At 34.6% G+C, this 23336-nt stretch overlaps 1 protein-coding gene across 1 annotated transcript; it reads right to left on the bottom strand.

Moving 5' to 3' along the window:
* Positions 1–7077: 7077 nt before the first annotated feature.
* On the bottom strand, positions 7078–21354 carry LOC129322283 (methionine--tRNA ligase, chloroplastic/mitochondrial). The gene is made up of 12 exons (XM_054968515.1): positions 20867–21354; positions 20101–20244; positions 19834–19983; positions 19370–19537; positions 17646–17770; positions 17280–17373; positions 9960–10058; positions 9452–9632; positions 9243–9358; positions 8251–8406; positions 7612–7740; positions 7078–7530 (listed from the first exon to the last, which is right to left on the bottom strand). Exons 1-12 carry the CDS (start codon positions 21155–21157, stop codon positions 7357–7359), a joined length of 1827 nt encoding a protein of 608 aa, XP_054824490.1. The 5' UTR covers positions 21158–21354; the 3' UTR covers positions 7078–7356.
* Positions 21355–23336: the final 1982 nt, after the last annotated feature.

Raw genomic sequence — 23336 nt, 5'->3', positions numbered from 1 at the left:
GAGTACCTGCTCTTTTAACTCCCAAGAAAGATGACTCTTGGAGAATATGTATAGACAGTGGAGCCATCTTCAAGATTACCATCAAGTATTGGTTTCCTATTCCTAAACTCGATGCTTGATTTGGTATATGGATCTAGTTGGTTCTCAAAGATTGACTTTTAGAGTGGTTATCATCAAATCAAGATTAGACTTGGAGATGAGTAGAAGACTGCCTTTAAAATGCAAGATGGGTTGTTTGAATGGCTTGTCATGTCATTCAATTATCAAATGCCCCAAGTACATTCATGAGGGCAATGACTCACCTCCTTTGCTCATACTTGGGAAAATTCTTAATGGTATACTTTGGTGACATACTAGTCTTTAGCAAGTCTAAAGAGGAACATTTGGAACATCTCGAGTTAATTTTTCCCACCCTGTGTCAAGAATAGTTTTATGTTAACTTGCCCAAGTACTCATTTCTTCATAATCAAGTCATCTTTTTAGGTTTTATTGTTTCTGAAAGGGGTTTAATAGTTGACCCTAAGAAAGTCCGAGCTATTCAAGAATGGCCTAAGCCACACTCTCTATGAAGTATGAAGTTTCCATGGCCTTGCTTCTTTCTATAGACACTTCATTAGAAAATTCAATACTATTATGGCTCTTATCACTAATTGCTTGAAGCAAGACAAGTTCTTGTAGACTTCTATAGCATCTTAGCTTTTTAGGATATTAAGACGAAGCTTTCTAAAGCTCCAGTCCTGTCTTTACCAAATTTTATGAAGTGTTTTAAAGTTTCTTATGATGCATCTAGGACAGGAATCAGAGGCGTTATAAGCCAAGAAGGTCATCTTGTGGCTTTCTTTAGCGAAAAGATCAACAATGCAAAACAAAAATACTCCGCCTATGATAAGGAGTTTTATGCGATTGTGAGATCTCTTGAGCATTGGAAATATTATCTCCTTCCTCAATAATTTTTTCTTTACTTTGATCATCAGGTGTAACATCCCAAAATTTTAAGACTCGGATTTATTTTAAAAATAAAATAAAATATCTATAATTAAATTAAAATTTAGAATAATTTGATAGAGATCCAGAGTTTGAATTTTTCTCAGCAAAATTTTAGTTTTATTTTATTTTTAACTATGAGAAAATTACCAAAGTTGACCTGGGCTTTTATGCTATAATAAAAAAGTTGGGCCCTTTCTTGTAATTTTCCCTAAATTGTTAGATCAGCAATTGTAAGAGCAAAATAAATGCAGAAATGCACGAGCAAGTGAGAGGAAGAAGAGAAGAGAAAGAGAGGGGGTTAGGCTTGGATCTAGGAGGCTTTGTGATCGTTGCGAGCTCGGCTACACAATAGATAAACTCCCTACTTCAATCCTCTTCCTTCCCTCTTGATTTTCTTCAATTTTTGGAAGAGAAAATTTATGAATTTTATCTCAAAGGCTTTATTCTTATAAGCTTTAATTTCTTTGGATCCTAGGGAGGATGTTTTGAGTTTCTATATAGTGATATAATGTTTTGAGTGGATAATTGGATAAAAAGAGGTGTTTTGGACACAAATTAAACCCTGAGAGATTGGGTTTTGCTCCTCAATGGTTTAAGTCTATTGATTTAGTTATAATTTTACTATTTGAGCCCAATAAGATTTAAATTAAGGTTTGGTTTTCATTATAAGGGCTAATGGTGAAAGTTGATGACACTAAGTGAAGGTTTTTAATTGATTAAAAATTATTGAAAATTAGCCTAGTGATGGCTAATAAATGGTTTTGGTGGTTAAGTGATACTATATGAATGGTTGGTTTATTATATGGATCATTAGGATGGATTATGACTCATTGACTCAAGTTGTGCGGTGTGAGTTATAGTCTTCATTAATGCTATTTGTCATGATAAGTGATGTGGATCACTTATATATTGTAGGGAGTTATTGGTGGAACTTATTGAGAAGTTAAGAAACAAGCTAAGTCCAATTTTGTACAAGAGGAACCTTTTTGGTACCAAAGGGTTAAGGTAACAGGGAAATTTATATTTATTATTACTTTGTTTTAGCTATTTTTGAATAAATATTACTAGTTGTCATGCATTACATGTTTTAAAAGATTAAATGTGATTTATAAGGAGTTATGGGGTACTACTTTGATTAGAGTGCAAATATGTTTTCTAATTGTTTAACAACAATCTTTTTATAAAAATGAGATTTATTTGCATGTATTATAATCATAAAGAATAGAAGTTGCACTTAAGGAAGTGTAAACAAGTAAGGTACCTTAGATAGGCTAAGGAATCATTTAAGGGAGATTTATAAATGTTATATTACCTTAGAGTGTTGAAGTGGTCAATACTCAGGAAAGGTAGATAAGAGTAAAAGGCATGATCTCGGTGGTAGTTCACCAATGAGAAGGTGTGGACTTTTGATATTATATGACACACTGCTAGTACTTAGTGTTGCCTTATGTATTGTGGGCTCAGTGCACTAAAGTGGTTAGCATATTGAGTGTTCGACACCTCTCAGTGGGAGAGGGAATCCAACATATGAAGTGTGAGGTTGAGTGCCTAGGCCAAGGTAACCCTCATATGGAAAGTAAGCTGGGCTGGTTCTGGGAGGGAGTTAGCTTCGATGCTCAGGATTCACGTCGAAGGGGCATAGGTAGTTTGGTGGATTAGATCATACCTCAGGTTATGTTTTGTGCTTACAGAAGTACAAGTGGGTATAAGGTTTACCTGCGAGTTAAAGAGTGCCAGGGGCATTTTGTTGGTCATGAAAGGCCATACTGGCCTATGTCATGCATTCATGTATTTTAAATGACTAAATTATATACTATATTCAATTTATTATTCATTTTTTTGATTATGACTTACTTTATAATGATCAATGTAGATTTCTCTGTTACTGAGACTGTGATTGTCTCACCCCTTTCTTTTCAATATTTTCAGGTCTAGGCAAAGGAACCAGTGGAGGACGGGGACATAAGTAGAACTAGGAGTTGTTTGTGGATTGTAAAGAACTGTAACCCCTTTCTTTTAAGAAAATTTATTGTAATGTATTTAGGATTAGGGTGCCAATAGGATGTGATTATGTATATATGTATGTGAGTATGTGTGGATTGTATGGCTTGTATATGAATTTTTGTTTGCTTGTAGACTTATGGCTAGGAAACTTGGTTATGGTGTATAATTTTGGTGGATTTATTTAGTAGACCAAGTTTTCACTACAAGTAAATATTTATTTTGGTATATATGTGATTCTACAAGCAAATGTAAAGTGGTTGCATTGCAAATGGTATGCTTTAGGTAAAAATACACCTTGGATAGAGAGAGTGGGTGCGTGGGCCCTACATAGATCTCTGACCCAAGTAAAAATATTTAGAGTGTGTATTCATATGTGTATATGATATTTAGAATGGTTTTTAGCCACTCTTGTGTAATTTGTGCATTTTGGGGGTTTAGGGTCCATTTTGGGAAATCGCACTCGGGTGATCAAATTTTAGTATGAAATATTTTTCTATCATTTAAATGTTTTATTAGGTTTTTTTAGTCCTATTTGATATGTCCAAAGTATTTCCACAGGTTTGTGACTATTAGGATGAGATTTGAACAATTTTAAAAATGGTTTTTACTAAAAAAACTGTACTTTTGCATCTGGATGTTTAAATCTTAATCTAACCATTGTATTTCTCTAAAATTTAGGTCACAAGTAAAAATTTTTATAAGCTTCGTATGGGCTTTGGAATCATGTTGATCGAACACTGGACGGAGAAACAATGCACTCCAAAATTTCATCCAGAAGAGTTGTCATGACAACAACAGTGATGATGTTGCAATATGCACGAAATTCAATCCATCTACTGGATCTTTTCAAAATTTGGTATACTAATAGTAATCTTTAAAAGTGACATGTAGGCTTTGGAATCGCTCCGATTGGAGGTCAGATGATGAAATGGTGCACTTTGAAAGTTAGTCTGGAGGTGATGTCATGACAGCAAAAATGACCAAACTTGTAACATATTTAATTTTTAATCAGACCGTTGGATCTTTTTAAAAATTTGGTATACTTATAGTACCCTTTGAATGTGACGTGTGAACTTTAAAATCACTTTGATCGGAGGTCGAATGGCAGAACGGCCCCTCTTGAAAGTTGGCCCAAGAGGGCTGTTATGACAGTAATTTAATGCTATCATGACAGTATCTTTTTATCCCACTTTCATCTAGCTTGCTTCCATACGCTATAGGTAGAACCTATAAATTTTTTTTAAAGGCTTTAAATGTTTACTTTGTAATGGTGTATCTGTTTAGTGATTTAAATGATTTATTTCTTAAGTTGGTTAGAGGATCAACTCCTTAACTACACTTAATTTATTTAAATTATGTGATTTTTGGATAACACTCAGGGTAAGTGTTACATCAAGTGCTTAGGTTTATCAACTCTCAATAGCACTTAAATGGTAAACATGCTAAATGGGTTGAGTATATTTAGTGATTCACTTTTATGGTCAAGCATTGTTCAAGAACAGAAAACAAAGTGGCTAATGCTCTGAGTCAATGGATCAACTTGCTGCACACTATGAGCATTAGTGTTGTTGGTTTTGAAAACTTGAAGGAAGACTATACTTCATGTCTAGATTTTGGGATAATATACCAAGAAGTTAACAGTGATAACCATCATGATCATGTTGATTTTCCTCCTTAAAGACGGTCATCTCTTTCGTGGAAACAAACTGTGCATCCCACGAACTTCTATGTGATATTTTTTTTTGGAAATTCCATGCTAGAGGTTTAGCTGGTCATTTTAGGATCAATAAAACTATGGCATTAGTTGAAGACAGGTTCTATTGGCTTTTGCTCAAGCGTGATGTGGCTCGCATAGTGTCTCAATGTTAAAATTGTCAAACTTCCAAAGTTAGAAGACAGAATAATGGTTGGTATACTACTTTGCCAAACCTTGAGGCACCTTGGAAATACTTGAGTATGGACTTTGTCTTGGGATTGCCTCAAACAGCTAGAGGTCATGATTCTGTGTTGATGGTTGTAGACAGATTCTCTAAGATGGCCCATTTTATTCCCTGTAGCAAGACCACGAATGCTTTCTCATCTTGCAAAATTGTTCTTTAAAGAGATTGTGCATCTGCATAGGTTACCTACTACCATTATATCCGATAGGGATATTAAGTTTGTTAGCTACTTTTGGAAAACCCTATGGAAAGTTTTTGGTACCTAGTTGAAGTTTTCTTCTGCTTTCCTACCCCAGACAAATGGGCAAAACGAAGTTACTAATTGAAGTTTGGGTAATTTACTTAAAAGTTTAGTCAGTGACAAGCAAAGCAATAGGATTTCTACCTATTATCAAGTTTGCATATAATAATTCAGTGAATAGGTCCACAGGCATGAGTCCCTTTTAGATTGTTTAAGGTTTTAATCCTAAACAGCCTATTGACCTTATGGCAATCCCGTTGATATTTCATACTTTTGAATCTACAGAATCCTTTGCCTATCGCCTTCATGAATTACATATTGAAATTAGGTGAAAATTAGCAATGCGTAATGATCAATATAAATTATCTGCTAATACTTATCGTTAATTTCGAAGATTCAATATAGGTGACTATGTTATGGCTTGAATTCATCCAAAATATTATCCTAAATACGCTTTTACAAAGTTGCATGCTCAAGCTTCTGGACCTTTTCACATAGCAAAGAAGTTAAGATCTAATGCCTATCTTTTAGAGTTACCTCCTAACATGGCCATAAGTCTGGTTTTAATATGGAGAATCTTTCACCTTATTGAGGAACTTTTGAGCCTCCCCTATTGCTTTCTGATGATTTTGCAGGTGCTCAGCCTATGTAAGTGCCAATCTCACTGCTGCCATCTATCTCACCGTTAATGGAAAATATCAAAACTATTATGGATGACCAAATTGTCCTAACTTCTGAGGGGCCCCTCTATCGTTACTTGGTTCGCTGGAAGGGTTGTTCAAATGAAGATGCCACTTGGATCTCAGTAGCTAAGTTTAGACAACTTGATCCTACCCTGCTGGAATCTTATCAACTTTCTATCTCTCCGGAGAAGAGTTCTTTGTAGCAAGGGGGAATTGATAGAAAACATGGGAGATATTATTCTAGAAAAAAAATAAATTATCTTTATGTTATTTTAATATTTTGTAAGAAGGAAAATCTAAAGCTAAACTTTATATGGACAAGGTGTTAAGGTTTCCTTTTGTGTTCTTTTTGTAAAAGGAAATCTAAAACTTAGCTTTATATGTAGATGTAATTAAGGCTTCCTTATTTAGGCATTAAAGTTTTGTTAAATAATTTTGATTGCACTTGTAATGGACATACTTGATGAATGAGATATTGTGATTGCACATTCAAAAGGTCACCCCCCCCCTCTCTTTGTATTTTTTCTGTCTCCCTTGCTCCCTCATTGTTTTGTTCTTCATTTCTCCCTCCCCATTTCTGGTTTCTCACTACTCTCTCCCTCTCTATTCAGATCTGTGTATGTGTGTGTGTTACATCAAATACTGAAGGGTTTTTTTAAAAGCGAGTGCAGAGGAGTCAATCAAATCTAATTTGAAACATGGATAGCAAAGCAACAAACGAGAATTGCTCAACATATGTGCCTCATGAAGGAAATTGATGCGCAGTACTTAAGCTAGATATAGCATGGACATGGCAGTGGACTTACATGTATGGCAGGATATGTTATGGAGAAAGTTAGATTGATTTGTTTGCTCAACATACAAAATATATGAAATATTAATTAACCATTTAAGTTTTAAGTGAATTTATATTAAGATACCATATATTTAAATATATTATTATAAGTATTTTTGAAAAAAAGATTTAAAATATTTACATTGTTACATTTTTATTATTTTTAATCTATAAAATATTTCAAAACAATATTTAACGTATATGTTAATATTAATTTTTAAATTTTAAGACTCAATTTTTTTTTGAAAAAAAAAAACATTTGAGTCTTCTTTGTTTTTTCCAAGTACCCTAAAAATTATATTATACATATATTTTGACAAAAATAATTAATTTTAAAGTAAATTTAAATTTATCTAAAAATTAAAAATAAATAATCACCATTAAAGCTGAACTTAATTATTTGAACCTTTCTATAAATTTTAGCATGCAAGAATTACTTGCTCTACTATCAGCCATACTACTGTTGATTGTTCTGGTTTCCTTCTTCCTTTATTGTTCCTACTTGGGCTGAGCCTCTTGACCAAAAAATACTACATATATAAATAGAGGTAGTTGGCTGACAAAAAAATATTAAATACAGGAAAAATATGCTACTTTACAAAGAAAAATTAGCCAGAAATAATGGTTGTGAATAGAACAAAAGGTAAACAGGAAGACAATCTAATCTCAAGCTTCTGCGACACCTTGATGCTGTATCATCCTCCGTTTAGTTTTCTTCACCACCTTCGCAGCTGGTGTCCCCTTATCTTCCATGTCAGTTTGGGTTTCAATCCTAGCAAACACTGGCGTAGGTTGAGGCATGACCCGGCCACCCTTAAGCCCACCCCACTGAGTATCCATCTGAAAGCAAAACCAAACTTCAATCAACCGTACAACACATAATACCTCAAAAACAAGAGTGGTGAGGAGGGAGAGACAGACCCAGGTTGCTGCATCAAATTGGTGCCTGGAATAGCCAAGCTGAGCATATATTCTCCAACTCAAGCTTGGTGTAATGGGGGATAACGCAATAGCAATGATCCTCACGGCTTCCAATATAATAACAAGGTCCTACTCGACACCATTAAGAATCCAGCTCAGACAAAGGCATCTTAACAGCAGCAAAACTAGTCAGCGCATGTTTTTTTTTTTTTTTTTTTTTTGGGAGGGGGGGGTGTTGGGGCGCTTACACACCGTTAGAGATGTTGAATAACCCTTTCCCGAAAGAAGGGAATAGGGGGGCTAAATGTTGATCAAATACTACCCTCCTCTCAAATTATAAGACAATTTGAAATAAGATTATAGATTCTAATAAAGCTCAATAATAACATTTTACAAACTTTTTTAAAACAAAAATATAAATTTTCAAAAAGGCTCTTCATTTAATATTATTTAAATCTATACACTTAATCATGACTCTACAATCATTTGAATTATCTTTCCACTTGAAAGGTAATTTTGAAAAAACATAATTAAGAACACCTTATTTTTGTCAAGTTACCTTATATTTTGGGGCAATAAAATACCTTCAAAATTGTTTTATAATTTGGGACCGAAAGAGTATATGTTTCAGAAAATTACCTTAGCAGCTGCTTCCGAAGCAACACCTCCTTGCTTAAAAAGAGACCATGGTGCATGCTCATCCATGTAGGAATTACCAACATTCCCAATCTCAAGCACAGCCTCACAAGCTGATGACAGTGAGAATTTCTCATATTGAGTCCTAGCTTTCGCAACCTATAAATGGACAAATTAGTTAATGATCAGCTCAAAGGAAAAACCCTTCCCACCACCATGAAGTGAAATTTGGCTTTAAAATATGTCGTGGTTATCCAGCATCTGAGAACCAGAAGTCAGGGTATATGAGAACGCATGACTGTCAGCTTCTGTTTGAAAGTAGGAAAATGTGAGAGAACTCCCATTGTTGCAAACAAAGACTGAAAATACTAAATCTGGTTCTCAGAATTTTATCTCAGATCCGAAAATGTTCATTTGCATCCTTTTTTCCTCATTTCTACTCAAAAAAAGAAAGAAAGAAAATGATATAACTTCCACTTTCAAATCAATTGGGCAACAGAAGTACTAACTATCAAGAAATGAGGAAATTGATATCTTGACAATGTTGATTGAATTTTCCCAAGTCTTTCTTAAAATGAATATACGTATCTGTCATCACATGTATCCCCTAACTTTTAGAACAGCTTTTAAAAGGCACAAGCAATTCCAAAACTAGCCTTAGCATAAATAGAATGCGACTCTTGGCATTAATATATTCTTTCATGATCATTGGCACAAATGGTGCAACTTCATATACCTACAACTTTAGTTTCAAAACATAGGAATGAGACATTTGCACTTGAACCCACATGAATCATTTAAGTCATACTTTGGCCATTAAAACTAGAAACCCTATACTCCTATCTCATCCCCTGAAATAAAGCAATAAAAAGCACGGAAAAAGGGCTCTTCATCTTTTTGTCCGAGCCACAGTAAACAGTGGCATAATCACTTGACTTCTAAAATGACAAGTTATATAATATTTTAAGAATACTACAATTTCCTAGGGACTTTACCAGGCTCTCTACTTTGTCCTTGCATGCGTTTCCTTCTGCAGCAGTAGTGGAATCAACAATTAAAGTAGAATCACAGTTCTTTTTTAGAAGTCCTAGGGTACGATTAAGAAGATTTCCTGCCAAAATATTATAAGTCATGCACAAAGTTAGGTGAAAAATCCTGATAAAAGCCATGGTCAAGGTCATTCTTCAGCAAGTCTATTACGTACCAATTGTATTGGCAAGATGTGCATTAACAATATTGATGAAGCGTTCCTCTGAGTAGTCCCCATCATTGCCAAATTCCACCTCCCTAAGGAAGAAGTATCTAATCGCATCGGTGCCAAATTTGTTAACCAAATCATTTGGCTCAAGTGTATTCCCCAATGACTTACCCATTTTCATCCCATCCTAACATTGTCAAAAGTAAAAGCATTGTGCATGAAATAAACTCGGTCATAAGAAAGAGATTTGTAATCTCATGCTCATTCACACATCCCAGATTAAGTCAGAATATGGGTACTGTGCGGTGGTCATTAAGGGGCACAAAAATGCTAGTGATGGACCCAACCCATTCATCCATGAAACTTCAAGGAAAAAAGCAAAGAACTGCAAGAGGTGGGGGTGGACTGGCAAAGAATTCAATACAGAAATGTTAAAGTTATTCCTAGAAGAAATGTATGAAACTGTAAGGTTCAGAAAGAAATGTATGAAACTGTAAAGTTCAGCTCTTGATACCTTTGTCAAAAATCCATGACCGAATATCATCTTGGGAAGTCTCATTCCTGCAGACATTAGCATAGCTGGCCAATAAACTGCATGGAAACGCAGAATATCCTAAACAAAGTAAATAAGAAGAATAATTAGAAAAATAAATTATGCAGGCCAAAAATTTTGCTACTTTTCACGACTTTTTAATATATTTTGCTACATAAAAGTGTGGAATGACACAGGTTGCAAGACTACCACAAACAGAAGGCTGCAACGTGTATTTCTATTGGAAATTAAAAATCATATACCAAGGAAGAACAATTGCAAGTTGAAGCTAAAACAACATTGCTGTTTCCATTTAGACTCTGAAAAACAAGAGACATGAACAGAAAAGAGATCAAAGTTAAGAACAAATGTGATATAACTGTTGGAGTATCTCAATACATTATCGGGTTATTGCCTCTTGATTTAGCCTAATGATCAGAATTTATCCTACAGCCTAACATCTAGTTTCCATTATAATTCAATTTTTTTCATGTATCTCATTAACCATGGGATTATTCCCTCTTGATTAAGAACAACGGTATCTCATATAAAATTTATGTTTTATAGCCAGTCCCAAGTTTGGATAAAGGAGGAGGATTGGATTAAGCCCTCAACAATAAAAAAAAAACTCTATTGAATCCCACATGGATATGGACAATAGACATTTTGTGCTAATGATAGGTCATTGTCCTTAAATAATGTACTATATGGCTCAAGTGCAGTAACAAATGAGCTAGTGCCGCTGCATCGACACTCGAATGTATAGTTAAATGAGCATAGATTCCTGCATTATTCTAGACAAGCATATATGCACAATTTACATTGTACCTCGCTCTCCATCAGCAATCTCTCATAGGATTGTGGTGTGATAAAGATTCTTCCTAATAGCTCTGTCTTTTAGGGCTTGAGTGGAGGAAAGATAATCAGCAATGCTAATGAGAGTAAAATCTATCTCTTTGAATGCGATAACATCAACAAGAAGGGTGCTCACCAAGCTAATATAGCCCATCCATACCTCAAAGAGAACTCATGCTTCCACATTTCAGAGTAGATCAACTTACTTGTCAGCATTTAAAAATATTGTACCATCAATTATTCAATAAAAGTACTTTTCCTTTTCAATGTGAAGTGTACCAAATGTCTAAATACCAAAGGTTTGTACTGCTCTCAAACATGCACCTAGTCTGCCTTTAGCCAATGTCCATAATGACATTTAGGAACTTTGCAAGATCAAGAGTATACCAGGTGCTAGATTGTTCATCACAATTAAAGAGGAAAGAGGGCACAAAAATCAAGAACAGAATGGAAGGTGCAGTTAGTGAGTTCAAACCTACACAAATTACATATTTATACTGAGGTTACAACTCACAACTCACAAGACAATGTTATAATGGCTACTAAATAATAATAGTACAATATCCATAGCAATCAAAAACTCAATTCAACGTAATCTCCTCACTTATTTACAATCAGTTGGTACAATCAGCCCTTCCCTTCAAGCTGGAGCAAACGATATCTGTCATGCATTTTGCAAATGCAAGAAATGTAGAGTCCTCTAAATGCTTTTATAAGAAAATCTACTAGTTGATCATTGGAGTTGACGTGTCTTGTGGTGATAGCCCCAAATAGGATACTCTATACAGATTTGAGTGATTGTACTTGTAGCTATCCATTAACCAAAAGCTTGAGCTATTTAGGTAGACTAACCACAAGCATATATACTCATTTTTTTCAATCGTTTCAAATGGGGGACTTGTCATTGTACAAGGTACAAGTTGGAAATCAAAACAAAATGGAATCAATCATCATCCCATGTCTCCTTGCAATTTTTTTTAACAGCTTAAACATCAGTTCGCAAGTAGCTGTTAGATTAGCAATGAATCTAGCAATGTAATTCAATCATCCTAAGAAACTTCTAACTTCTTTCTCTGTTTGGGGAGATGGAATTTCTTGAATTGCCCCCACTTTATCTGGATCTACTTCTATCCCTTTATGACTCACAATAAACCCTAGTAACTTCCCAGAAAGAGCTCCAAAGATGCATTTTTTTGCATTCAATCTTAGTCAATATTCGCACAATATCACAAATAGCTTTCTAAGGACTTCAATATGACTCTCATTCTCTGCTAATTTAGCTACCATATCATCTACATATACTTTAATTTCTTTATGCATTTATTTAGCTCCAAAGATGCATTTATTTGCATTCAATCTTAGTCAATATTCGCGCGATATCACAAATAGCTTTCTAAGGACTTCAACATGACTCTCATTCTCTGCTAATTTAGCTACCATATCATCTACATATACTTCAATTTCTTTATGCATCATGTCATGGAATAGTACTACCATAGCTCGTTGATAAGTTGCCCCAGCATTTTTCAAACCAAAAGGCATCACCCGATAACAATAAGTTCCCTATTGGGTTGTAAAGGTTGTTTTCTCTTTATCTCCTTCATGCATAGGGATTTGATTGTACCCCAAATAACCATCCATAAAGGAATAGCGATAGCCTTGAGTAGTATTATCAACCAATACATCAATGTGGGGTAGTGGAAAATCATCTTTCGGGCTCGCATGATTTAAATTACGATAATCAACACACATTCAAATCCAACCATCTTTTTTAGGAACGGGAACAATATTTGCCACCCATTGTGGGTAAGTTACTACCTCCAAGAGTCTTGCTTCTAACTGCTTCATTACTTCTTCTTTTATTTGCAAGGACACCCCTGTATTCATTCTTCTTAACTTCCGTTTCTTAGGCTCAACTTTAGGAAGCAATGGTATTTTATGAGAAGCAATGCTTGGGTCTAGCCTAAGCATATCTTTATAAGACCATGCAAACATCTCTATGTATTCTTTAAACAGCTCAGTCATTTGTTCCCTTTCAGGATTATCTACTATTTTGAGCATTTTTTGATCCTCCTCAGTTCCCATATTAATCATCTCAATCACTTCTTCATATGGGCATATTCCCTTATCACTCAATTCAAGCATCTTAGAAAAAATTTAGATTACATCTTCATCATCAGACTCACAATCATGCATATCAGTGGCAACGAGTGAATCATCTTCATAGGGTTTATTAACCTCTGGGCGAGAGATGGAATTAAAAGAAACAAAATCCCTGGATGATAGGAATGAATATGGAATGAAATAAAAATAAGGAAAAGAAAAGAAAGGGGAAAAATGAATTGAAGTAGATAGGGTGGAATAAAGAGATAGACATGAATGCAACTGAAATTCATTTTCATAAATTACGTGCATTAAAAGTTTGCATTAGAGAATACCCAGGATCTATGACCTAAACCTGGGCTCAAAAAGTAGATAACAAAATAGGAACTACATAATTGAAAAATTACTCTAAGTTAATGACATTATTGGCTTCTTCAAACTCCCAATTTGCCAAAACTTTGCTGGAATCATCGATTGCAATTGAGGCACTTGTTCCACCTGCTACATCTTCATTGGAAGAAATCACTGAGACAGTTGGCTCACATATAACCTCGGATGGGCCTGGGAAGGATTCTTTGATGTGTGGGATCTCTAATTTACTGGTCTTTTTGCCTTTCACCAAACTTGCTTTATCTTTCATCTGGTCTTCCAAGGTAGGCTCATACCTTAACCCTTGGCGATTACAATTATCCAAAACCTTAATTGGACACATAATTCCTTATAAATGAGAGCCTAAACCTTTCCCTAGCATAAACCTACTCTTTGTCATGATTTTAGCAACAACAGAATTGATGTTATGAGTACTGTCACAAATACCCTCAACTTCCAAGCTTTGAAATGAACTCCATGATCCTTCTGTGTAGCCTCAATATAAGGGAGTGAGCTTGGTTTGCTCACCATGATTTCCTCCTCTCCTTTAACTTTTATAATTCCCCCATTACTGATGAACTTAACCTTTTGGTGTAGGATAGAAGGAACAACCTTAGCAAAATGAATCCATGGCCTTCCTAGCAGCATTGTGTAGCTTGGGTTTATGTTCATGAGTTGGAAATCCACTTTAAACATGCTTGGTCCTATCTCCAGAGAGAGACAAATGGATCCTAATACTTCTCTTCTTGATCTATCAAATGCTCTTACCATAATATTGCTTTTGTGTACACTTGAAGCTTCTAGTGCCAATGATTTAAATGTAGAGAGCGGCAAGACATTTAATGCTAATCCTCTATCAATCAATACTCTTGCAATTATAAACCCTTCACATTTCAAAGTGATATGCAAAGCTTTAGTTTAGGAATAGCAGTTTTTGTAACTTCCTCTTTCAAAAAGGAAATGGTAGAGGAGGCTTTTACAACATTCATTACACTTGCCACCTTCTTAGGGGTTATATTAAGCTACATGAAAGCTTGATTCAACACTTCTTGTAATGCTTGGTGATGTGTTTCGGAATTTAAAATCAAAGAAAGTATTGAGATACGCGCTGGAGTTTTCTTCAATTGATCCACAATGTTGTAATCACTTTGCTTCATAATTAATAGAAACTCATCTTCTAATTTTTCCATTTCTTTAGGATTATCTTCCTTTAGCCTGTCAACATTTTCATTTTTCTCTCTTACTATTTTCTTAATGTAAGATGGTAAGTATGGCTTTCCACTTCGAGTAATTCCTCCTGGGTTTACTATTTCATTGCTTGTTCCGACAATCAATGTTGCGTTTTTGTGGTTCTCCACAATGCTTTGATATCTCTATAGGACTGCTCGATCACTTTCATAGAGAAAGGGATGAGGCATGCTTATGGTCAATGTTGCTTGTCTTACGTGAAGTGCAAAATCTACAGAGGCTTTGTTGATCACAAAAGAGACTACCTGGACTTTCTCTTTTGGACTTGAATTTTTAATGACAAGCTCAATGCCCCTTTTCTCTACCATGCACACTTTGGTGTCTCCCTTCTTTACAAACACAATCCCTAATACCATAATTTTTCTAACAACTTCTTCAAACTGTTCACAACTTTCTATATCATGGCCTATTATCTCCTAATGATATTCACAATATCTAGGCATTTGATCATTGATATTATTTGTGAGGAGCATTTCTTGCATATAGCCATACTCCTTTAAGTGAGCATAAAGCTTATTCATAGGCATCTTGATCCTTGTAAAGCTTTTGAAACACGCATCCTCTTCTTCAATAACATTGACTCATTTTTCATGATTTGGAAGTGGATTAGTGGTAATGGTAGCGCTTCCCTCTTCTTTAAGCTGGATATGATTAGAATTAACCAGGTCTAGCACATTCCTTTTAAACGTCATACAGTCTTCTATTGAGTGTCCAGGTGTACTCATGTGGTATTCACAAACAGCATTTGGATTATACCATGCTGGGTAAGGTGGACCAAGAAGCTTATAAGGTCATGGACCTAATAATTGGGCTGCTAGAAATTTATGGTATAATTTAACATTTGTTAATCCAAAATTGGGCCACAGGCGACTATCCCTTGATTAGATATTTCTCCTCTCTCTATCCTACCCGTGCTTGTTAGGCCTGAACCCAAATTGTGGCTGTCTTTGTTTCCTTCCCTTTATTTGATAAGGGACATGAGGGCTTGTAGCTACTTGTCTTACAGGTTGAATATAGTTTACATTCCCATCTTTCGTTTTTTGGTCATAGTTCTTTCGTGAACTACTTTCAGCTTGAGAAGTGGCTATTTTCCCCTCTCGTATGTCTATGTTAATCCTTTCTACAAACAGCACATCCAATCGTTGAGACCACTGAGATGTATCAAACCAGCCATGAATCTCCCAAAACCAGTGCTGAATCTACCCAAGACAGACCTAGACTGCAGTAAAGCAGACCTGAATGACCTACCCAGAATGACTTTGAAAAGGAGTATGAAAAACAAGAAAAGGGAACAAATTGATGAGATACATAATTAGGATTATTTTTATAATTAGTTTTATCTAGATTATCGTTTAGATTCAATTTAGTTTAGATCAGGATTTATCTTTTATTTGAATAAGGATTGTGCGATCTTTGTCCTTTAGGATTTCTGTATTTTAGGTTAAGCAGAATGAAGAATAGGACTCTAAATAGCTCTAGGGTTCTTGACTTGTTCTTTTGGCGTACTTAATAAAGTTTGAATATGCTTTAGTCTAACCCACAATTTCTCTGCTTTTCAGTTATTTTATTTTTTGTTGTTTTTCATTCATCCCTCATTATATGGGATTAAGATAAGTTTACATTTACTTCTCATTATCTTTTATAGATTTTAGTAAATTGTTTAGAGCTACCCAAACTTATTATAAAGGTTTCATCTGTGTACAGCTTCCTTTGATGCATAAGATTTGAAAAATCAAAGTTTGGCCTCAAGATATTGTACTTTTCTATGAGGCAATCTCAAAACAAAGAGGAGCAGAAAACAAATTGTTGCTCAGAACAACGACGAAGTAGAGTTTCAAGCTCTTGCACACGGAATACGTATGGCATTGTGGCTTAAGAGCTTGATGAATGAAATGAGGCTAGTCGTTACTAGCCAATGAAAGTGATCAATAATAATTTACACCAGTATTTGCTAAAAATCCAATTCACCTAAACAAAACGAAGAGTGAGGAGATAGACAGACACTTCATTAAAGAGAAACTAGATGTTCGAGCCCTAGATTTCATTAATATCCCTTCCCAAGAGCAAGCTGCTAAACTCCTAACAAAGGCACCACCTAGAGTGAAGTTTCAAGGTTACTGGGAAGCTAGATAAGATATTTACTTCCCAACTTGAGGGTGAGTGTTGCATATTCATATTGTGTTCCCTTATACCCAAAAAGAATCCCAGAAAAGAGAAGATGCACTCATACTTGGTATGCATTATTCTGTAACCATGCATGACCCTTGCCCTGTCAAACACATGCTCAAAATAAATAAACCATCCATCTAGTGCTCTTATGATTGCAATATTAACTTTCATTTAACATGCTACGTACTTTTAGATTGAAAGAAAATACCAAGACTGAAGACAATTAGCAACTTATAGGAAACCAATTGATGTACAAATGAAATTTTGGCCACACACATAGGGAGGTGAAGATAGAAAGCCAAGGAATGCAATTCAGGTGTAAAAGAAACAGACTTGAAAAGAGCAACCACACAGATTGTCAAATCGTCAAATAATGAAATTGTTCGAAATAGTTGAAAGATGTAGGATCACAAGCTGAGGTGGAATAGGATTACAAACCAAATAGCAAACACAACGAATGACACCACCAATTTTACAACTCAATATTAAATGAAATAAAAATCTATTGCAAATCTCACCAAACAAAAAAAAAATGGAAATGCAATTGCAATAACATACCTTCCCAATCAAATGTACTTGAGCTGGCCATGCAGAAGAAACAGAATTTAGTAAATCAGACTGCCCCATGTCATCAGATAGTGCTGATATATAACTGCATACGCGCACACGAAAATATAGATGAATTTGCTTAATAAGCAATTCAATCCACTAAAAATATTAAACAGTATAGCAGATGTCTGGACTTTTGTGTTATATCTATGCAAATAGCTGTCAATAACCTGTGCAAAATAAGCAGCATGTTTACCCTTTAAAAAAGAAAAACAAAACAAACGAAAAAAACAAATCAACAATGCTACAGACAACTTATCAAATCAAGCCAAGGAAACGTAGGGAAGTGGTATTTGCAAAGTAAAATAAATTTACCCAAGCAAAGCATCAAACCAAACATATATAGTCTGTGTCTCGTCATTTGGAACAGGGATGCCCCAATCAACTGATGCTCGGGAAATGGAGAAGTCCCTCAGACCATCTTTGATCCAACTTTGGACCTTGAAAATAGTTAAAGAAGAAACTAAATGTCAAAGCACAAGATATTATAACTAAAATCCCTCCCATATAAGGTTTTATAAAATAATACACGGTTTATTGGAAAGCTCAAAGCTGCTCTAATAGCTAAACCAGACATACAGAATAACTATTCTAGAAATTTCGAGGATGGGATAGGAGAAAGGTGTAGTTGCACCATTGATGTATAAGTTATAAAACATTAAACTGATATCATAAAAATAGCCACCTGCAGCCCATTCAATTTAATACATTAAAATGTTATCATTTAAATGATTTCAAGAATTAATTACACATTGTATGGCTAATATGCTTATCTATGATTATGTCAAGAACTTTTTTGAACCTTTAAGATTAGGTCTACTACGTTCAAAATTTTATTATAAAGAGATACAATATGTCACATTTTATTCAATCTAATTTTCACTTGTTATTTATTCTTATACAATTTCATATCTTTCACAATTCCTAATAAAATAATACACTTTACTATTCATGATATGCATCACAACGTAGAGAACTATGCAAGCGAGAAAAAACGTAACAAAAGAGAAAGTTTAACGTTTTTTTTTTTTTTTTTTTTGGGTGCTGGGGGGATAAGCAATTAATATTTGAGGCGAAAGTCCTACAGCTCAGCTGAGTTTACATAATATAGTTACAGTATAGAATTACAACTTTCAAAAGGAATATACAGGTTGTTAGATCCTTATAGTTCTCTATAATAAAATTTTGCGGATAGACATCAAAAACCTTTCACGATAAACTCCTTTAGTTAAGAGGGAGGAATATTTTCTAGGGGGAAATCAATCCCAAGCCACAAGTGTGTAGCCCAGCTAGTAAGGAGTTGTGCTAACATAACAAAGAGTCTCAAGTTCATGCACTCGGTGTACAACTACATTAAAAGCTTGTTGTGAGAGCTTGCTGTCCTCATTGCTGGATGTGGCTCAATCCAGATTACTCAGGGTCTGGAGGACTCAGAATTTGAAATGTAGATGCAACGATAAAAAATGCCAATACCATTCCCCTTGGTTTATATATTTATTTATTTATTTGGCAGAAAGGGCTCTCCTTGATTTATGTTACTCTCAGAATTTTAGATATTTGACATCAATCATCTCTGAAAGTACTGATACTGAACGCAGTTCCAGTTGTGAAGTTTATACTTGCTAGACTCACCAGAGCATAGCAAATTTAAAATTACTCAAGACCTTGGTTCCCCTAGGAGGCATTTTAATCATCGCCCTTCACACATGCCAAGTGATAATGCCCTGTATTCTTTTTTCAACATTAGTTTTAGCCACCGCTGATTTTGTTCTACTTCTCTAGGTCACTAGGTTACCCAACACATAAGAGTAGTACCCAGTGGTGAATCTTTTATCTATAATGGAACTTGCCGTCTGCATCATAGTATACCACAACATCCCTGTTATCACTCTTTCTGAAGTAGATGCCTTGGCTAGACGTCATCGTCAGGCACCTCAGAATTCCATAAGCTACTTACATGTGTTCTATAGTGGGTTTATTCATATATTGGCTAACAACAGTCACCTGAAAACAGATGCTTAGTGTGGAATATGTCTTACCTCATTAAAACGGAATGAAGGTTGCACAAAATTTGGATTTTCGTTCAATGTTTCCTCCAATGATCTTTGATATTTTGACAGTGCAAAGAAATAATTAGCCTCTCTCCTTGAAACACAAGGCTTAAGGTGCACAGGACAACAATTATTATCAAGCAATTCACTCTCATCCTGCATCATTTTGACAACTAATGTCAATGGATTTTTTAAGTGAAAGAGTCACTAATATTATGAACAACAAGCCAAATGCAATAACCATCAAAATCTTGATAGCAGTGAGTAAATATCGAATCTTCATATGAAAGATTAGTAATAGATGACACAATAGAACAATATTTACATATATTTTCTTTTTCACAATAGAACAATATTTACATATATTTTTATTTTTTTCCTTAAAAATCATAAAGGTATAATAAAAATGCTTGCAACTACTAATTCCTGTAACCTCAAATTTGAATTAAGACCTTATATTCCTCACAGTTGACACAATAAAGTCCCTCGTAGTCATCTTGGTAAATGTCACCATTGGCAAGCACCCTTGAGTAAAATTCCTTCACCACTGCTTCATGTTTGCTATCAGTTGTTCTAATGAATTTGTCATAAGCAATATCTAACTGCCATAGGCATGTAACAACAGCAGAACATCACAAAAAAGTAATACATGTATAGAAATGATTGATTATCAATATAAATAGAATAAACCATGAGTAAACCATCAAAAATTAAATTACATCTTTCCACAGTGTCTTGTAAGATTGTGATATGATATCACAATGTTCACGAGGGGTGGAACCCTGAGCCATGGCAGCAGCTGCAATTTTTTCTCCATGTTCATCTGTGCCAGTGATTAGTATAACTTTCTTTCCTAGTAGTCGCTGCCACAAGATGGATTAAAAAATTTTGTTATAAGTAAACAACAAATTGCAGAGAAAAAGCAGATAGCTAGACATATATAGCTTCTGCTGAGAGGCTAGACTCCAAGCAGGTGGAAAACTGATGGAGGACTCTTGAGATCCAGAGTTAGTAGAGACAACGAAATTTTAAGCTTTATACTTGAACTAAATATTCATTATTTAATATGCATGTTATGAAAAGAGTTCAGAGCATGTAAACTCTAATATACAGTTATGTAAATGCATTGATATCTGATAATATCTCAATCTTTTTCTTTAAAGTTTTTCCTCAACTAATAAAAAATAATAAATTCTCCCTCGAGAAGCCATAGGAAAACCCACCAAAGCAAATTCATTAAATAAAAGCTCTGAAGTTAAAAACAATTAGCAAAAGTTTATTGCCACATAAACCAATTCACCAAATACTGCCAAAAACAAAAACTTAAAGATTACTACCGTTTCCATTCCAAAATGAATGAGTAAGCTAAATTTCGGGTTAGGAACCATAAAGGAACATAACTTCCTTCCCGCAAAGCAGCAGCAGAGAAAGAAATCCACAGCAAGATTCCAAAAGAACTGTGGTTCAAGAGAGAATGGAATCTACCTGAAAGCGAGCAATGGCATCGGCAGCAATAGTGGTGTAAGCGCTGCCCATGTGGGGAGGCGCGTTGACGTAGTAAAGAGGGGTTGTGATGACAAAGGGTTCCGAAGATTCATCTTTTGGGAGGGCATCGTTTTTGGCAGAGCAACTGCAGAACAAAGCTCCGGGAGCTGAGTTCGGACCAAGACGGAAGCGAGCATTGAAGCGAGCAGTAGATGCTCTGGAACGACCGGAAAGAAATGAAGGCTTTAGGAGCCATAGTGCGTTGTTGAAGTGAGTAGTTCTTACCGCCATTTCCGGTGAGATATCAGCGACTCAGGAAATGGTGACAAATTGACAATCCAGCATCTTCTGCCAATTGGTTGAGAGACATCACGGGAAGATTACGAAGAAGGACCTCAACAGTAAATTAAGGGAGGAAAAGCATCACAATGTGCAAATGTTTCGTTTTCACAATCTGCCATTTATGTTATGATTCTGCACATTTCTTCCTTATCCTTGAATTTTGATCCTTTCGTCCGGTTAATTAGTGATTAGGTCAATTTTCCCCCAATTTTCTCAAATATAAACCCTAATGGCCTTATTAGTATATGAGTTAAATGGCAGATTTCTCTAGATATATTTTTTACTTTTTGTGGTCTTTCAAAAATAATACAATATTGCCTTAATATAACCCTCAAACAATGTTAAGCGTTAAATCACTTGGTTTGACTAACAAATTTATATGTAGCAAGTTGAGAATATGTGACCACATACTAAGTGTCATTTGTCACACCTATCAAAGATTTCTCCTTTAAAGGGTTCTTCTGATCCCTTCCAACATGAAAGAAGTGGTCTTCAACAATACTCCACTAAAACTAGCTAGTTCTTCCTTCTAGCCTCCTGGGCATGGTTTTAGATCACAAAATTGAAATTCACCGAAGTTGATTGTTGGAACTCTAGTGAGCTTTTCCCCCTTCTAGTTCACTGCTTTTCTGGTGATGCTTCATGGTTTATTTCAAAGATGCTACATATGAATCTAAGGCTAGCCAACTCCATCCTCTAATATATGTTTTAGTGATTTGAGATTTAAGGCTTGATCTAGTTCTTGTTTTTATTACTTGATCTAGTTTTATTTTTAACTTCATCGTCTCAACTTCCCTTGAAGCTACGTGCAAGAGATCTCGTGTCACCATCAAACAAGGCAATATTGTTGAGCTTAGGTGTGATATTAGTCAACACAAATTATTTAACTATCAATTTTGGTGTAGGTTAATGTTAGAGCAACATTGTTATCTTTTTAAAAAGATGAAGAGCAACATTGCTCTAACAAAAAGTTAAAGACATTAAACGCATTTGGAGAAAAAATTTTAAGGTAGATTTTCCTTTTAACCTTAAAATACCAACGTGATACACACAAAATGTTTCACCACTAATGTAAGGATTAAAATGTAATATATTAATACGTCAAGGTCGATTTAACAAAAAATAAAGCACAATAGTAATTAAGTAATAAAGTTTTCACTTTTGTTCATGTTAAGTAAAATCAATTAAAATCAACTGATTAATGAAAATTGAAAAGTGAAATGAATAAAATGCAATAAAATTCTCAATCCAACAACTACAAATGTCTAAGGCAACTTAGAGTTAATAATCACTTGCTAGCTTTATAGATCTTGCTTTTACTCAATTAATTAATTTTAGAAAAAATTAATTATTTGGTTCTTATAATTTTAATTCAATTGTAACTTAATTCCTCAACTTTGAATCATTACAACTCAGTCTCTGAAGTTTTAACTCAGTTATATAAATCAGTCCTTAAATTTTGCCTCTTGCAATTCAGTCTCTGAAGTTTTAAATATTTTTAATCTTTATAATTTTATTTTTTAAAATATAGAAACTAATATTTAAGATGTTGAAACTTCAAAGACTAAATTGTAAGAGGTAAAGTTTAAGAATTGATTTATATCAAAGCCCAAACTTTAAAGACTAAGTTTTAACGAATCAAAGTTGAGGGACTGAATTATAACTGGGTCAAAGCTACAATGATCAAATGATTAATATTTTCTTAATTTTAATGTCAATTTTGTTAATCTAGAGTATTAGTGGCTATAAAGGCCTCTTGAACCTCAAATAATTTTCTCTCAAATTAATTATATTATTTTTAACTAAATTATCTAAAAGGCAACTTCAATTCCAATTCACTCTAATTTAATTATATGAGACAGTTAGGTATACTTCTATCCTAATTGCAAATTAGATAACAATATAATCCCATATTACTCAATTTAAGGGTTCAAATGAGATTCCTCTTTGTTAAGAAAAAATTCCCAACATCCAAATTCATATTTAATGGTGGTCAAACATCAAATAGACAATTAAATGCAAGATTGAACAATCAAAATCAACATTAAGCATAAGCAATGGGTAAAAACAAGATCTAACCCACCAACAAGTTCATAATTACTCTAGGTCAAATAGATTTAGCCACTAA

This window comes from Prosopis cineraria, unplaced genomic scaffold, assembly GCF_029017545.1.
Source record: "Prosopis cineraria cultivar Desert tree isolate PC_DT_omini unplaced genomic scaffold, ASM2901754v1 PC10, whole genome shotgun sequence".
Taxonomy (NCBI): Eukaryota; Viridiplantae; Streptophyta; class Magnoliopsida; order Fabales; family Fabaceae; genus Prosopis; species Prosopis cineraria.
The sequence above is the reverse complement of the archived record's forward strand: the minus strand, read 5'-3'. Positions and strand labels throughout refer to the sequence as shown.

Bases quoted from the DNA above. Each gene is read 5' to 3' on its own strand.
- LOC129322283 (XM_054968515.1), bottom strand. From the start codon at position 21,157: ATGGCGGTAAGAACTACTCACTTCAACAACGCACTATGGCTCCTAAAG. The intron at 19,538-19,833 runs GTCTTAATTCAA...AAAATGATGCAG, and splicing joins TCAACTGTGAGGAATATAAG to GATGAGAGTGAATTGCTTGA. The intron at 7,531-7,611 runs GTCTGTCTCTCC...TTTTGCTTTCAG, and splicing joins AATTTGATGCAGCAACCTGG to ATGGATACTCAGTGGGGTGG.